This window comes from Prionailurus bengalensis, chromosome B3, assembly GCF_016509475.1.
Source record: "Prionailurus bengalensis isolate Pbe53 chromosome B3, Fcat_Pben_1.1_paternal_pri, whole genome shotgun sequence".
NCBI classification, from domain to species: domain Eukaryota; kingdom Metazoa; phylum Chordata; class Mammalia; order Carnivora; family Felidae; genus Prionailurus; species Prionailurus bengalensis.
Genome location: NC_057355.1, coordinates 69975109 through 69993549, shown reverse-complemented (window position 1 = coordinate 69993549; position 18441 = coordinate 69975109). Strand labels below are relative to the sequence as shown.

Genomic DNA, 18441 nt, shown 5'->3' with positions numbered 1-18441 from the left:
TTAACAGGTATATATTGTCCCCCGAGCTGCCATCTTTCGTAGCGATGATGCACTCAAGGAATCAGCAGCCATGCTAAATAACATGCGTGTCTATGGCACCGCGTTCTTGGTTCTCATGGTATTGGTGGTATTCATCGGTGTGCGCTATGTGAACAAGTTTGCCTCACTTTTCCTGGCCTGTGTCATTGTGTCCATCTTGGCCATCTATGCTGGAGCCATCAAGTCTTCTTTTGCCCCTCCACACTTCCCGTACGTGTCTGCCTCTTACCGGCCATCATTACTGGGTAGTCATTGACAATATCTGGTGATGTGACCACTTCAAGTACAATTTCACAGTGTCCCTGAGATTTCACTTGTGGATAAGCTCAGTTAGCATCTAGGCAGGAAGCCTCCCCGCAAACAATGTCATGTCAATCCTCTTCCTTATGTCCCAGGCATAGAACTGGCAGCTGTAACCATCATTTGGATGTAGATACTGAGTTTTGTTTTAAAACCTCCTTATAATGCTTGTGCTTGCTTAAACTATTCATGAAGAGCTTTACAAATAATACAGTTATTACCGGCAAGCTTTGTAAAGTATTCAAAAGTTGGATTCCTGTTATTAATGAAATATCAAGAGAGTCAAAGAAACCTTAGCTCCTATTTAAATATTTGTAATTACCCTTTTTATTTTGCTGTTAATATCATAGCAGACTTTCTACTTATAAAATAAAGAGGAATACATGTCACATTTGCATATATATCTCTCTAGAGAGATTGTATTCCTTACCATAAGTAGTACAAGTACATTAAAGTATATTTTTTGAAGTAGCAATGGATTTGTACAGATAGGTGACTCCCAGGTCACCTGTTCTCTGTTTGACTAGTGGCATAGGGACTAACCAGCACTGAGTGTTTGTAATCTTGCTACAGAGATTGTCTTTAAGAAGCATCTGGATTATCAGGTGTCAAACTTATCAGTCCTATGTTCATTAAACCTGATTACAGAAAAATAGTTGTTTCAAGATGAAAAGACAGATCCATAGAGATTAAATGACTTGCCCAAAAGTTAGTTAATGGCAGAGCACAAACATGAACACTTTGATTTCCTAACTCCTGGTGCAGTATTTCTTCTGCTATGCTAAATGATGTCAGTGATAAATTCCATCATCAGTTTTTAGTCTGCTCATTTATGGGCTACAACTAGCCGAAAGTACTGAAGGCTACTGGATGTCTTCACTTGAGAAATTCCACTTTGCCTTAAGTTCTTCTTTGATTCTTCTCTCTTTTGGTGGTAAAAGGTCACGATGTGTGGTATTTTCTTTAAAATATTCCAGCAAAACAAGACAGAATTCCCTAGAGGAACACTAAACCAGACTGTGCAGTGTTGAGTTATCGAAGCTGAGTAATGGGTACATGGCTCATTATGCATGTAATGCTGTCATTTTGCAGATTTGAAAAGTTGCTTTGTTCCTCTTGAGAGTTACTTTAACTGTGGGTGTATTGTTCTTTTGTTCATATTTATAGCTCCGGGTTAAAGAAAAAAATAAAATCAGCAGTTATTATTTGTAATATCCTTAAATACCCTCACTCCCACTGGGTCTAGGCTTACGTTCAAAAATAGTTTTCTCTTAGGCCATAGTGGGATGTGCCTTCTATTTCAGCCAAGCTGTTTTTCTCAAAACGGTAGCCAGAAAGTTTGACCTTTAGCAGAACATTTTCAAAGGGGTTTTTAGGAACATAAGGCTTTTCTAGGCCAAAAAAATAGGGGAAAATTTTTTTTGTCAGAAGAACAAAAGGACTCTGGGATTCTTTTAGGCCTAACAATTGGTTAATAACCTAGAAAATTTGGAAGATGAGTAAGTACTGTGTCTTCAGATAGTTTTTGTATTTGAATTCTGTCACTACCACTCGAGTAGACTGCGTTATCTCCCTAAACTTCAGTTCCTCCATCCACAGCATGGAAATACTCATGCATATTTTGTAAGGTGGCTGTGAGGATTAAATTGCAGAAAATTTAAATCCCCATTTACAGAATGAGTCAATAAATGTTAGTTCTTTTCCCATCCATGACAGTAAAAGCTCTTAGAGATGAGGTGTTTTGTTTTGTTTTGTTTTTAACTTTGCTAATCTAATTTACTAACCTATTTCTAACCTATCTTCTTTTCTTAAACGTTTTTGCCCCCTTGCTTCATCTTTCTCTCTCTTTTCACTTAGGGTCTGCATGCTGGGTAACCGCACCCTTTCATCAAGACACATTGATATTTGCTCTAAGACCAAGGAAATTAACAACATGACAGTACCATCAAGGTTATGGGGCTTCTTCTGTAACTCAAGTCAGTTTTTCAATGCCACCTGTGATGAATACTTTGTTCACAATAATGTCACTTCAATCCAGGGCATTCCTGGATTGGCTAGTGGTGTCATTACAGGTAAGTTAGGAGGTATTTGAACAAGTTTTTTATTTGTTTCTGAGGAAAGTGGGCCTTTCAATCTTAGACTCTTATATTGTCCATGACGCCTCACTGCCATTGTATCACTTCCCTGCTTAAGGTCAGCACACAGTTCCTAATTCAGCTTCTTTCTGCTTTTCTGTTAGTGAACGTCTCCTTTTTCAGGACTCCTTGCGGTGTTTTCTGTTAAAATTTCCCACCTTTAGAGAGCAGAGCTAAGCCAATCGCTTTTTGAACTGGGATAAAGTAATAAAATATTCTGTGTTACTATAAAGTTGCCAATGTTCTTCCCACAGTGACAGCTAGAATGGAACTATTTCAGTGTCCCCACATGCACATGTGTGTTTTCCTAACTCAGCCCGATTTCTGAAGCTCTTTGCTTAAGTGACTTCTGTCTTAAATGTTTGGTCCACAATTTCTTTGCATGTAAGCAGGTTTATACTAAGGTGTTAGAAATAGCATTGATTACTAATTTTTAGAAAATAGGCTTTGCGGGGCACCCATCTTTAGTCTGATTAACTTTTACTAATTTGCATTTGTAAATTTAACTGTATTTGTATGTACCAAAGCCTTTTGTCATATTACATTTGAACCATTTGAGAAAGAGCATTAGGTTTTTATTTGTGTTTTATTATGTAATATATACATGTGTTCATGTAGAAACAAATATACCTTCAAACACTAGAAATGAGGAATCTGATTTAGAATGTTGTTTAGGTAGAAAATGAATTACCTTCTTTCCATACTTCTGTTGCTTATATACCTTTTTCTTCCCTCTACAGAGAATCTTTGGAGTAATTACCTACCAAAGGGAGAGATCATTGAAAAGCCCTCAGCCAAATCTTCTGATGTCTTGGGCAGCTTAAACCATGAGTATGTCCTTGTTGACATCACCACCTCTTTTACTCTTCTGGTGGGGATCTTCTTTCCTTCTGTCACAGGTAAGCAGAAGGGCTGTTATCTATTTTAGAAGTTATCAGACCCAGAGAGTGATTTTCCTTAAGACCCAGGCTTCTCAGATACCAGTCTTTGGTATCAGTATGAATATCAAAGTGTCCAGGAACTAAGAAATTAACTTGTTCTTTTTTCTTTCTCTAAAGGTATCATGGCTGGATCAAACAGATCTGGAGATCTGAAAGATGCTCAAAAGTCTATTCCCATTGGCACTATTCTCGCCATCCTGACCACCTCCTTTGTCTGTATCCTTGTCATGAATCCAATTTGAGTTTTAGTCATAGGCACATCTGTGGAATGAGGGCCATCAATATTTTTATCCTAGTAATAAAGATGTCTGCTTTCTATCAGCTTATTTCTCACTAGCTAATCTACCCACCTCATCTCTAAAATTCAAGGAAAAATTTACAATAGTGAATCTACCAACTAATTTTACTAATAGAAGAAATACCCTGTGTGTCTGCTTACTATTTCAGAGGGTTAGAGGTCAGTTTCCTTGACTCTCAGTATGGTAGATTTAAGCAATGTTGTCCTTTTTGGTGCCTGTATTGAAGGTGTTGTTCTCAGAGACAAGTGAGTAGTTGATTTCTTTGTAATATTTGTGTGTCTGTCTTCCAGTATATCAGATCACTGCCCCCAAGATGGTCATAAACTCAAAACCTAACCTGAGGTTTATATCGTGACTAACAATTAGAAAATACATGTATATAGTTCCCAAAAAGGTTAGTGAATAATAAGTACTAGTTACATTGTTATAAATAAGTGAGATGCCATGAATATAGCTCTTTCATGAAGTAGTGAATTTGTCTGAATAACAAGGACTTGTCTGTAGTACATTAAAAGCTGTTGGAAAACTAAGACCAAAAGTAGAGGAAAGCACGTTAAAAAAACAAACAGAACAAAAACTTTGAAGTGTCTCTAGCATGTCTTTCTAGCATCTCTTCTATGAGATATAAGTATGTGTCTGTTTAGCATTCTAAATAAAATCTTGGAATTTTCTTCATTTCGTTCATGAAGGCTGCTGGGTGTTTTTCCTTTCCTCACACCTATGAGCAAAAAACAAGTTTTTGTAAGAGATTCTTAGAAAAATCTTTCCCCTAAATCTGCTAGATCTCTTCCCATTTTCCCCGTCTGGAGGAATTACAAGCCTCACCATTCACCCTTTCTCAAAACAGAAATGTAGGTGCCATCCTAGACTTTCCCCAGTTCCCTCATCCAGTTGGTTTCTAAGCCCTGTGAATTCCACCTTTCATCTTAATAGATCTCCTTTTCGGTCTTTATCCCCATCCCTTTGCACAGACCTTCAGGATCTTTTTCCTGGATTATTGTAATTACCTCTCTTTCAGTTTTATCACCTTCTAATCCTTCTTCCATGCTGCCACCAGAATGATTTTTCTACAACACAAAATGAGATCATACAAACCTTCCTGCTTCACAGCCTGCCAAGCCCATTACTTCAGTCCGGCCCTGTTTACCTTTTTCTTATGTCATCTCCCATCATTCCCTCATAAAGTCTACGTGCTCTAGCCATAACTTGAAGTTAAATATGCCTTGTTTCAGATTCCCATCCAGCCACACATTTGTGCAGTTTCCTTTGCTTAGAATGGGTAACTCCCGCCTGGCAGCCACATGAATCCTTGAAGACTAGACTAAATGTCTTCTGTCCTGTGAAGCTTTCTCATACTTACCCAGCAGAGATACCCACTCCCCTCCTTGTTTAGCCACTACAGTATTACACTTACCATATATATGTATTGTAGCTTTTCATATCACTCTCCCTGACTAGATTGAGTTCTTTTAGGACAGGAACCCCAGTAAATAATATATACATATTGCTGACAAAAATAAGTAGCACAGTTTACTATTACTATACTATTGTCACTGAAAATATATGGGTTCGTAGAGATTTGGTAAATTACACCATAATATAAAAAGTATTGAAAGTATAAGCTGGAATACCACTTTGGAAAACTGTTGGTCATTGTCTCCTAAAGTTGAACATGCATGTACCTTATGACCTGGCACTTCCACTGCTAGGTAGATCCAACAGAAATTCATGCACATGTGCGTTAAGAATCATGCACAAGAATTCTCACAGCAGTATTGTTACTAATAGTCAAAATCTGGATATAGTTCACACGTCATCAGTAGTAGAATGGATAAGTTATGTATTCATGCAATGGGAAATCAGAGCAATGAAAATAAATAAGCCACAGCTATATATACACCCACACAAAAGGATGAATTTCAGAAAGTTAAGTGAAAGAAACCAAGCACAAAACACTTATATTGTGTTTCACTTATTTAAAGTTTAAAAACAGGTAAAACTACATAGTATTAACAGGATAGTGATGGGGGAAGGGCTAGTGATAGCAAGTGGGCATAAGAGAGACTGGGGTTCTGGCAGTTTTCTATTTCTTGACTAGATAGTAGCTACATAGATGGTTTGTGAAAATTTATTGAAATGTACATTTGTTTTTTGCACATTACTTTTTGTGTGTGATTCTTAATAAAAATGGTTGAAACCAAAAATAAATAGATGAGATGCCATGTTTCACCCATCAAATTAGCATTGACTTTTAAAATTTTAATATAAGGCTGGTGTGAAATAGATACATGCTATAAAACTTAAACCTTCATATACTTCCAGTGGGAATAAAATTTATTATAACCTTTCTGGAAAGCAGTTGATAGTGATTTTGAAATATGTTAAGATATTGAAATGCGATTTCATCCTTTTTATTGCAATGACTACCTCTTAGAAATCTGCCATAAGGAAAAAAAAACCTGAAGTGCGAATGAAGATATGTGCACAAAGATGTTAATCACAGTATTTTCTATAATACAAAATAACACTAGAGGAATGGACTGTGTAAATTATGATGCAATATTATTAAAACCACTAAGATTTTCATTCATAAAGAGCTTTTCATGACATAGGAAAATGTAAGTTTAAAAAGAATATGGAATTATAGGTATAGTGTGATCTCCTCTATATTTTAAAAAACATAGTAAAGAGACTACAATGTACAAAGTGTGCTAAATATTACCAGTTATGTTATCATGATGTATTTCCTCCCTGCTTTTTATTTTTTGTATTTTTCCAACTTTTCTGCAAAGAGCAGATATTTTGATATTTTGAAGGGAAAAGCTATAATTGAAGCTTAGCTTATTTTCTGGCTCTTCAGGTTATTTTCTTAATATAGGTTAATAATTAGCCTTTTGATCAAATCTACCCACCTTTACATTTCTTAATTTTCATGTCTACCTCCATTCAGTTCTCTAAAAATTATAAATAGAAAAAAAATGGGTGATACTTTTCTAGGCTTTCAGTCTGTAGTTACTTCCCAGTTAAATTTCCCCACTCTTATTTCTCTCCCAGGTTTGGGGATGCTGTGAAAGGTAATCTGGTGGTGGGTACCTTATCTTGGCCATCCCCATGGGTGATTGTTATTGGCTCCTTCTTCTCCACATGTGGGGCTGGACTTCAGAGTCTCACAGGTGCACCAAGGCTGCTCCAGGCTATAGCCAAGGATAACATCATACCCTTTCTGAGGGTGAGTGATCTTTCCCATGCCCTCTTCTTTTTTTCTCAGATTTTATGAGAAACTGTCATCTTCATATGCTTACGAATTATTAGAGCATATAATACGAAGACCTGGGTTTTTAGTACAAAACACTCTAAATCTCTATGAGGGATGAGTTTATATGTGAGTGGGTAAAGGTATTTTTAAAAATATCACAGTTAGGGGCGCCTGGGTGGCGCAGTCGGTTAAGCGTCCGACTTCAGCCAGGTCACGATCTTGCGGTCCGTGAGTTCGAGCCCCTCGTCGGGCTCTGGGCTGATGGCTCAGAGCCTGGAGCCTGTTTCCGATTCTGTGTCTCCCTCTCTCTCTGCCCCTCCCCCATTCATGCTCTGTCTCTCTCTGTCCCAAAAATAAATAAACGTTGAAAAAAAATTTAAAAAAAATAAAAAATAAAAAAAAATAAAAATATCACAGTTGGGAGTTTGGGTTTGGGGTTTTTGTTTTGTTTTTTTTTTTTTTTAGAGAGAGAGCGTAAGCAGGAGAGGGACAGGGAGAGGGGAGGGGGGAACAGAGGATCCAAATCAGGCTCTGCGTGCTGACAGCAGCAAGCCACAGTAGGATGCTCAACCGACTGAGCCACCCAGGCACCCCGAAATATCAACAGTTGTTAACACCATCATCTTTCATATATCTGAAACTGTAACATGGAGGAATCAGGGAGCATTGACTCAAACACTTCCCACATTCCTGTGTCTGATATTTACCTTCTCTGTACAGGTTTTTGGTCACAGCAAAGCCAATGGGGAACCTACCTGGGCTTTACTTCTAACTGCCGCCATTGCAGAGCTGGGAATTCTTATCGCCTCCCTGGATCTTGTGGCCCCAATTCTTTCTATGTAAGAGCTAGTTCCTCTCTTCACTTTTTCTTGCTTAAATGATACATAATACATGTTGATTTCCATCAGGTGTATAACAGTTGTGGTAAAAGAGTGAGCCAAGTACTGGTATAACTTCACCTAAATAGTATATATTGCTAAGAAGTTTCGTGTAAGGCTTTTATAAATTGTCATGGTTTCTTCCTACCTGTATAACTTGAAAAGTTCTTTTCCTTCCTTTGTGATTCATCATCAACTAGTTGTAGTTTTTACTGCTACTGTTAGGTTGGATCCTTTAGCTGGGACTTAGTGTTGACTTAATACCTACCTGGCACTGGGCAGCATGGTAGGAATACAGAGGTGAATGACACAATCCTAAGAAACTGATGATAGATAAAGAGACCAGTGATCTTTGTACAGTGTGATGAGAACTGTGGTAAAGGTGAACAGCGTCATAAGAACTCTAAAGGGAGGCACCTAAGTGGACTGAGACTCAAGAAAGGTTTACTACTTGCATCTTGAAGGAGGACTGGTGATTAACTCAACAACTGAATAGTGAGATGTCCCAGGCATGGAATGTGTGTGAAGGAACTGAGGAATGAGATAATGTAGCACATCTGAGGATTGAAAGTAGTTTGGCTTAATAGAATGGAGGGTGCCTGTTGTGAGCTAGCTGAGCAGAGAAGTAGGTAGAGCCAGGTCACAAAAGACCCAGAACTTTTACCTGGATGGAGGGAATGATCCTTTGAGAAGAGAATGGCCATATTTATGGTTTAGAATGATCAATTTGGTATAAAAGATAAGTGTGAAGGAGGCTAAAATTGAGCTGGGAATGAATGCTAACTGGAAGCTTATTTAACTAATCCAGCAAGGAATAAATGAGAGCCTGAACAAAGATAATAGTAATAGAGATGGGAAGGAAGGAAAAGGTTTAGAAATGTGTAAATAGGTAGAATCCACAGGACTTGATAAGTCAATTTGGAACAAGGATGCGTAACAAAGAGGACACTGGGATTTTTCCAAGAACAACTGGGTAAAGAGTGGTTGTGTCTTCACTGAAGGAGAACACAGGAAAATGAGCAAGTTTGTGGGGAGAAGTTTGAGTTTCTCTACATCCTAGTCTTAATCAGGGGCTAGTGGGCTAGAACAGAGGCTTAAATACAACAAAGGTCTCCATTTAAAATAATGCCCGGTGGCTTAGTCAGTTGAGCATCTGACACTTGGTTTTGGCTTAGGGTCTGATCTCACAGTTCATAGGTTCCAGCCCCACATTGAGCTTCATGCTGACAGCATGGAGCCTTCTTGGGATTCTCTTGTCTCCCTCTCTCTCTCAAAAATTAATAAATAAACTCAAAAAAATGAAATAACCCTTGAAGAATCATTTTACAGTAATATTCATGCCTCTTACTTTGTTTAATCTGCCAGGTTTTTCCTCATGTGTTACCTCTTTGTGAACTTGGCATGTGCCTTGCAAACATTACTTCGAACACCCAACTGGAGACCCCGGTTTCGCTACTACCACTGGTAAGTCTGCTCTTTTTCTTCTTCTTCCCACATTGGGAGAGAACCCATCATTGAACTAGGAAACTAGGAGATTCTGGGTTGTCAATATAATTTTTCTTGGTCAGCCATTCCATACTGTTGCGACTTGCAGTGCTTACCTGAATTTCCATCATCCTACCATGTTTTCTTCATAGGTCACTTTATAACTTCTAACACCCACTTGAGGATAAAGATCAAAACTATGAAATAAATATTTCCAGCCTGCTGCATTCTTCAGGTTAAACCAACCTACCCTTTGCAGATCTGTTTTCTGTTTACCTCTTAGCTAAGCACTGGACTTCATCCCTTTATATCTTTATTCTCATACTGTCATCCGTTTTCATTCTCGAACTCTCTTTTGACAGTGTCATTTAGCAGGTAAGAGCACGAGCTATAGCTTCAGATGACCTTAGCTTAATGTCAGCTCTACTGTTTCATAGCTTTGTAACTTTTAACAAAGCACATAACCACACAGAATTCAAGTTTATTCATTTGTAGAATGGGACTGATAGTATTACGTATCCCACAGGGTTGCTTTGGGATGATCTGAAGTGCTCAGCACAGTGCCTGCTACGTGGTGAAACTCTCAGTGGAAACGTCACTACAGCCGCTGCTGCTGTGTTGGCATCTCCTCAGTCCTAAAGGAGTCATTACGCTTTTCGCTGCCATCCCATCTCTTCCTCATTTCTTTTCTGTCATGGCTAAAGATTCTCTAATAGGTCCCATAGGGACCTGTTGCTATATTCCTCTTTGTTTTTTCTTTGACCCTTTCCTGGCTTTACTTACCAGTGATGAGCAGTAATGTGACCTTTATCTGGCAGAAAATTAGATCCTCACTGATTTTATCACCTCTAATCCAATTTCTAGCTTTAACCTTAATCAGAAGTTCACTGTGAACTTTTTTGTGTTACTATTTTGCTTTTGTTTTCTCTTTATCCTGTTTTTACTGGAGCCTAATCTTTCCAGATTGAGCTCTCCTGCTCATTCTTTGAGATTCATCATAGAGCTAAGAAGTTCATTCTATACACAGAAGAACTGCAATAAACATGATTGTTCACCTAATCTATTTGCTTAAAACAAGCATTTTATCATTCTCTGCCATGTTTCTCTTATGTAAAGTAAGAAAACTAACACCAGCTTTCCTTCAGTGGGTTCTACACGTATGCTAATAAACATTCATAAGGTAAAGATCAATATCTACATGAAATATCTACATGAAATACTTTTGTTAGAGATCATCACGTTAATAATTCTGACTATATGCCCCATCCCTGTTTCACCTAGTAGGTATTAATTATCCTCACAACTACAGATAACTTTTGTTGAATCATGGTTATTTATATGTTTTTCCAGCAATGGGACACATCAGCACAAAGGATGGTTTGGGCCTCAGCGCAGGCCACAATAAAACAACAATAAAAATTGAGAAAAATCATTTAGAAACTTTTATAGCAATTTGACATTGTCATAGCATCCAGGCATATAGTAATTTTTCTAACAAATCCTTTTTATTGCATTTTACAAAAGTTCACTCTGCAATATATTAGAATTAAAAAATTAATAACAATTTCTCACCAGTTTGAGAAGCACCTCTAGCATAGGCTTCTTTTTTAGTTGCTTAGGAAAGCACTTTTTTCGTTTGTGTTTTTGTTTTGAATTTTCTAGGGCCCTCTCTTTCATGGGAATGAGTATCTGTCTGGCTCTGATGTTCATTTCTTCCTGGTATTACGCTATTGTAGCTATGGTGATAGCTGGTATGATCTACAAGTACATCGAGTACCAAGGGTGAGTTTGTGGATGTGACCTTGATTACTGATAAAAGTATCCACATCAACTAGTTTGGTTAGAGCCAGCCCAATGGAAATTGCATTGAGGATCCAGATAACCTCATTCATCTGTAACTAAATTTTGTATCCCCGACTCTCCTAGCCGTCTTACAAGACACAAGCTTACAGATACAACAAGGGGAACCTATTGAGAAAATATGAACAGATCAGTGAAAAAAATAACTAAAAGGACATGTCGAAATAATAATGATAAGTATGAAAGTATAACACAAATATAAATACTTTTGCTTATCGCCTCAGTCAAGGTATTGTTTTTGAAATGAAAAAGAAGTTAATTCTGAAAAACTGTAACAACTAAGACTTCAGTAACAGTTTCCAAAAATTAGGAGTAAATAACACTCTGGTTCAGAAGATCACATTGAATTTCGCTTTCTCTCCATTATTTTCAGAGTAAATTGAACTTTGGGTCTGCAGTCATTTTATTCTCCAAATTGCTATTTTACATTATTGCTTTTAACAGGTACATAGAAGGACAAATGAGTGATCCTTCCAGCCTTTATTTTGAACTATTTATTGTGCAGTGCAGTCCATCACTGAAGGGCAGTGCGGATCTGCTTATAGCGGGTTCATTATGTTAATAAAGAGCATTTAGTTATTATGAGTTTTAATTTTCTGTCTTGTGCATATGTTACTTTTAGATAAAGAAAAAATAAACTTTATGTTTTGAAATTGTACTTCCTGTAGTTTAAATCTGTCTCTACTCTTTTCTTTTTTTCTCCCAGAGCGGAGAAAGAATGGGGTGATGGAATCCGTGGGCTGTCCCTCAGTGCAGCCCGATTTGCTTTGCTTCGGCTGGAGGAAGGACCTCCACACACTAAAAACTGGAGGTAAAGAAATCAACAGAGCCTAGTGGTGTGGTGTTTGGCACATGGTTAGCACACCCAACCGTGTGCTTCAGGATGATAGGATAATGAATTGAGGCGGCTCAAAGAACTGGTGTAATATATCTGTTTTGAACAATTCCAAATCCTTCATCTTGATTCCCTTTTCTTCCTGTGGTGTCTGATCTAGACTTCTACCATTTTTATTGTTTGTTGCAGATTGATCAATCTGCAGTGATACTGCAGTGATACAGGATTCAAAATCACTATACCCTCATCCTGTCCTTTCCTTTCCTTTAATCTCGCCCTTCTGCCCAGTTACATGTTTTATCCAGATCTCCTCAAGTAAATGCTAGAATCCTCATTCTGTTCCCCAAACCGAAAGTCTTTTCTCCTTCCCCACCCCCCCTCCTGCCAACCTCTTTACAGGCCTCAGTTGCTTGTATTGCTGAAACTAGATGAAGACTTACACGTCAAGCATCCTCGCCTCCTCACCTTTGCTTCACAGCTTAAAGCAGGAAAGGGCCTCACTATTGTGGGCTCTGTTATCGTGGGGAACTTCCTGGAGAACTACGGGGAAGCTCTAGCTGCTGAGCAGGTAAGAAAGAGTCAAGGCCTACTGACTTAGTGGAATGTAGCTTATGGTTTTGTGATGTAAAGTTATAAGATGTTGTATTTCTAAATTAATCCCTTTCCTGAGTGATCCAGGTTGTTTCCTTCTTGGTGCTTGCTTTCGAACAATCATATTCTCCCAAATAATAAGATGAACCAGAAAACAGTAATTTATTCTTTCCATTTAGAGAGCACTACTGGGGCACCCGGTGGTTCAGTCAGTTAAGCATCCAGCTCTTGATTTTGGCTCAGGTCGTGATCTCAGGGTTCAAGAGATCATCGGGCTCTATGCTGACAGCATGGAGCCTGCTTAGGATTCTCTCTCTCCCTCTCTCTCTCTCTCTGCCCCTCCCCCCTTCAAAATAAACATTTAAAAATAAATAAATAAAAATAAAAAGCACTACCAAACTCTTAAGATTATTAAGGCTGAGCACTGTTTCCAAACATTGGTTGAGTCAGGCCTCAGAGAGGTCCTTTAAATAAGTCTGTCCCTTGAACTGTGGAGATAGTTCTGCTCAATCTGGTGACAACGAAGAGCGGTAAACAACTTTTTTTCCTCCTTAGCAGTCTACATGGTATTGTGAGCAAGATTCCTTTGCTTTACTTTTGGTTAACTTGCCAAGTATAAGCTCTCCTTAAAGAAGAAAGCAGTTTTCACTCTAATGCTTATTATAATTGATAGAACCAACCCTGTTGTTCGGACAGATGTTCAATTACATTTCAAAAATTTTACTGGGTTGCATTTTGGAACACTTTGAAACCCTAAAAACTAGAAATAATGAAGAAGCATTAGTGCAGGATGATAAATATAAATAAAAAGCACAGGATTGGAAATCAAGAGACCTTGCTTATATTACCCTAGCTACACCACTGATATAATCTGTGCCTTTGGGAAAATCATTTCTTCTTTCTGCACCATTATTCCCTTCACCTTTCCACCAGGAGAGCAGAGTAAAAGTAAATGAAATATTATCTCCAAATTGGCCTGAATAAATAATAGTAAAGCAAAGACAAGTGTCATCAATAATCATTTTTAAAATATCAAAAAAGATACAGAAATAAGAGAAACCAAAAATAAAACATACCTGAAAAGAAAACAAAATTCTTAAGTGAAACTGAATCATCAGATTGAATTTCTAGTAATATGAGTCAGGGTATCACGGCAATTGAGGAAAGAAGGAGATCATGTTTACACTCACCCTAGTCGGTTAAGAAAGAGTATTGAATATTCGCTTTGTGAAACCCCTGTTCTTGATTTGTCTTGTATGTTACAGAGAAGGAAAAGGTAGAAACTCCCTATAGTCAACCAGCAGTATATGTAGTAAGCACTTAGAGAAAAAGGCAAAGGATAATGAAATTCCATCGGATTAATTTTAACTTTTTGGACGTTTCTGTAGGAGATATGGTCTTATGCAGAGTTTGTTAAAGAGGAGGAGAATATAATAAGGAGAAGAGTAATAAATAAAAAGGTTCAGTGTGAAGCAATTCAGTGTTGAGGTTCTCTTTTCCAGACCATAAAGCATCTAATGGAGGCAGAGAAGGTGAAAGGGTTCTGCCAGCTGGTGGTGGCGGCCAAGCTGAGAGAGGGCATTTCCCACCTCATCCAGTCATGTGGCCTTGGGGGCATGAAGCACAACACCGTGGTGATGGGATGGCCTAATGGCTGGCGCCAGAGTGAAGATGCTCGAGCTTGGAAGACTTTTATTGGTACAGAACACTTTTCATTTTATCCTGAGGGCCCAAAGAGGGGATAGACCTATATCCCTGTTACCTTAACCCCACCCCATAGCCTCCTAAAGTGGAGACTGTGCCATTGTTGAAGCAGAGTATTATAAGGGCACCTAAATGACTGCTAACAGTAATAACCTTACTCTACTCACCCCTCCACCTTTACCTTATGTTCACGAATTGTTTATCTCTGTCATGTATTATGTTGGGAGTTATTACTGAAATTGCCATATTTTCACTTACGATCTCCTATCATTGACATTCTCACAGGAATTGGAAGGATCATCTTTAATCAAAATCTCCAAAATTCACATATCCTGCCTCCTCCCCAGAAATGTAGTGATCAGAATATATCTAGTAACATAAATCATGGTTCTGAATCTAATTGTGTTATTCAGGTTTTTCTCAATGATTGTTGTTGCTCGATGAGGTATAACCTACTATGTAAACAGAACACCTTGCTTAAAGAAGTGTAAAAAAAAAAAAGTAAGGGCACCTGCTTGGCTTAGTTAAGTGTCCACCTCTTGGTTGCGGTTCAGGTCATGATCTCACGGTTCGTGGGATCAAGCCCCATGTCGGGCTTTGTGCTGAGAGTGCGGAGCCTGCTTGGGATTCTCTCTCTCCCTCTTTCTCTGCCCCTCCCCCACTCATGCTCTCTCTCTCTCTCAAAATAAATAAACTTAAAAAAAAAGTGTAAAAAAAAGTATTATCCTTGGGGCACTTGGGTGGCTCAGTCAGTTAAGCAGCTGACTCTTGATTTTGGCTCAGGTCATGATCTCATAGTTCATTAGATCAGGCCCCATGTCAGGCTCTGCACTGGTAGCTCAAAGCCTGCTTAGGATTCTCTCTCTGTCCCTCTCTGCCCCTCCCCTGTGCTCTCTCTCTTGCTCTCTCTCTCTCTCAAAATAAATAAACAATCTGACATGGTGGGAAGCAAGGCAGGCCTCTCTGTTGATCCTGATTCTGTTTTCTCCCTAGGCACAGTTCGAGTGACAACTGCTGCCCATCTGGCCCTGCTGGTGGCTAAAAACATCTCCTTCTTTCCCAGCAACGTGGAGCAGTTTTCTGAGGGCAACATTGATGTGTGGTGGATTGTGCATGATGGGGGGATGCTCATGCTCTTACCATTCCTACTTAAACAGCACAAGGTATTTTAGACACTTTTTGAAAAAAGTCTATCTCCCTTAATTAAGTTTTGTCCTGGTTCACTAGACAGATCCTTCCTCTTTGATTCTATAGTGTTGGGGCTTAGGATCAGAAAAGTTGGGGATTATTCTTAGCTTTCCCATGATCCCAGTTTCAACCTTATGAGAAATGGTTTTGTAGTTGGTACCTATTTCCACATGAAATTCAGCAAATTAATAAAGTTCCATATGAGCTGCTGGAAAAACATTAACAAATGAACACATCTGTTAAAAAAAAAAATACCTGGGGTGCCTGGGTGGCGCAGTCGGTTAAGCGTCCGACTTCAGCCAGGTCACGATCTCGTGGTCCCTGAGTTCGAGCCCCGCGTCAGGCTCTGGGCTGATGGCTCAGAGCCTGGAGCCTGCTTCCGATTCTGTGTCTCCCTCTCTCTCTGCCCCTCCCCCATTCATGCTCTGTCTCTCTCTGTCCCCAAAATAAATAAACATTGAAAAAAAAAATTAAAAAAAAAAAAAATACCAAAGTCTCTCAAATACTGGAAACCTACATACAGATGTATGGGTGTGTGTGTATCTCATATACATGCTCAGGGAGACTGGGTGGCTCAGGCAGTTAAGCATCCAACTTCGGCTTAGGTCACGATCTCACTGTGAGTTGGGGGCCCACATGGGGCTCTCTGCTGTCAGTGCGGAGCCCGCTTCGGATCCTCTGTCCCCCTCTCTCTGTCCTTCCCCCACTTGCACTTTTTTTTCTCTCTCTCAAAAATAAAAAAATAAACATATATATGCTCATCCTTTGGTAAGACTAATTAAACTGAAATTAAAAATAGTAAGGGGCACCTGGGTGGTTCAGTCGGTTAAGCGTCCAACTTTGGCCCAGGTCATGATCTCACGGAGAGTTCGAGCTCTGCATCAGGCTCGATGCTAACAGCTCAGAGCCTGGAGCCCACTATGGATTGTGTCTCCCTTTCTGTCTGCTCCTCCCCCGCTCACACTCTGTGTCTCTCTCTCTCTCTGTCTCTCTCTCCCCTTCAAAAATAAACATTCAAAAAAAAAAAAAACTTAAAAAAAAATAGTTAGCTATTATAGTCTCTGTGGTACCATCAGTATTCTACCTGAATACACCACCCTCTTAAGGTATCATATCATCTTTTGCCAGTTTTTTTCTTGTTAGGAAATTAAGAACTTCTTTAAAATGTTTTAAATGTGTTTCTTAGTCAGGCTTTTGCCCCAGTACCATAATTTAGCAAGTAAGAAACTGGAAACAAATACCCTGATACTACAGCAAGGTTGTCTAAAACAAAAAATGGCTTGCGTTTTAGGAAATAATTATTTTTTTTGCCTTCTTGCCTCTCACTTTCCATTTCTGTATGGTAATTTCTCAGGTGTGGCGAAAATGCAGCATACGGATCTTCACAGTAGCCCAGTTAGAAGACAATAGTATTCAGATGAAGAAGGACCTGGCCACCTTCCTCTATCACCTGCGCATTGAGGCAGAGGTGGAGGTGGTGGAGATGGTAAGAAAGAGTTTGAGATCACAAAGACCACCCTTCCCCCACTTCCTACCCTGTCTTCCTAGAGCTTTTTCTGGTTTGGGAACTTGTTCAGCTGCAAATGTGAATTAATCCCTTAGTTCCAACAAACCCCTAATATAGTGATCGAGAGAAGTAGACTATGTATGTGATGTGTAGTTGGTGTTGTTTTTAATTTTTGCTTTCTTGGTTGTGACACATTCTTTGTATTTTGGCCAGATTCTTGTCTGCTTAATACAGGGGTTTTTTTAGTTTTAATTTATATACGTGTGGTAAAGTCACACATAGCTTTTTGTTTTGTTTTGTTTTGCTTTAGTAACCTGGCAGTAAAAAAAAAAAATGTTTTTAAAGTAGAGTTTGTGCTTTGGAAACATATGTAATGGTTAGCTTATGGAAGACTCTCAGGGCTTCTATATTTGATCTACAGTCCGCAAAATTACATAGCTCAGTGCCTGGACAAAACAGGGGTGAAACTTAGGTTGATGTTGTGATACTTTCTCTGGTTTAGTGAGTGGAAAAGAAAACGTATGGCTGATCCTTGTTTCCCCTTTGTGCTTATTGCCCATGCTGCGTGTGATCCGTGGCAGCATGACAGTGACATTTCAGCTTATACTTATGAGCGCACCCTGATGATGGAGCAGAGATCCCAGATGCTCCGGCACATGCGACTGTCCAAAACCGAGCGGGACAGAGAGGTGAGACCTTCCTGTATTCATTGAATCCTGCCCCTGAAGTCTGTCACTGAAAGGGATGATCCTCTATTGTTCTCCTAGGATGACAGATTCTTTCCTTCCCACTTTATCAGTTCTTCCACTGTAACCCTACATTATTGTTTGAAAATAATTGAAGCTGAAGCATGAGAGAGATTTGGGTATAGAGGTCATAGCTGTGTTGGGCCCTCCTCAGGCACAGTTGGTGAAAGACCGGAACTCAATGCTGCGATTGACCAGCATTGGGTCTGATGAGGATGAAGAGACAGAAACCTATCAGGAGAAGGTGCACATGACTTGGACAAAAGACAAGTACATGGCATCCCGGGGACAAAAGGCCAAGTCGATGGAAGGATTCCAGGACCTGCTTAACATGCGTCCGTAAGTTTTCCAACTCACAAGCTTTTCACATAACATGGTATCCCAGTCAGTGGCACACATGTGACTTTGCCTGGATACACAGGATAAAGTCTGTTCATTCCACACCAAATCCAGCCATCTCTGTTATTTCCCTGTGCATACCAGCTACCAGTTAACATTGTACACAAGCTAACCACCCTTCTTCCTCACCATGTTCTGTTCCCGGCATAAAACAAGCAAACGTCGAATGAGAAAACCCAGACCAGAATATTAAAATAAAGAAATCATTTGCTCATTGCATTATTCATAGTCATTGCAAAAAAGCTCTGTATCTCAAGGTTTTTAAAGTTAACTGTATG

General features: G+C 39.1%; 1 protein-coding gene across 4 annotated transcripts in view; it reads left to right on the top strand.

The window, feature by feature from the left end:
- The window catches only part of SLC12A6 (solute carrier family 12 member 6), a 90805-nt gene that overhangs the window by 67935 nt on the left and 4429 nt on the right, over positions 1–18441 (top strand). For 3 of the 4 annotated variants that reach the window (XM_043555732.1, XM_043555731.1, XM_043555733.1), the window contains 16 exons: positions 8–249; positions 2197–2411; positions 3215–3373; positions 3533–3631; positions 3902–3959; positions 6769–6943; positions 7691–7809; positions 9214–9312; positions 10996–11115; positions 11900–12004; positions 12428–12596; positions 14122–14317; positions 15317–15486; positions 16866–16997; positions 17600–17707; positions 17919–18103. In XM_043555732.1, coding sequence (XP_043411667.1) covers positions 8–249; positions 2197–2411; positions 3215–3373; positions 3533–3631; positions 3902–3959; positions 6769–6943; positions 7691–7809; positions 9214–9312; positions 10996–11115; positions 11900–12004; positions 12428–12596; positions 14122–14317; positions 15317–15486; positions 16866–16997; positions 17600–17707; positions 17919–18103 — 2351 coding nt within the window. Of the gene's footprint in view, positions 1–7; positions 250–2196; positions 2412–3214; positions 3374–3532; positions 3632–3901; positions 3960–6768; positions 6944–7690; positions 7810–9213; positions 9313–10995; positions 11116–11899; positions 12005–12427; positions 12597–14121; positions 14318–15316; positions 15487–16865; positions 16998–17599; positions 17708–17918; positions 18104–18441 lie in introns of those variants that run through there. The other variant, XR_006293331.1, reaches the window with a different exon arrangement.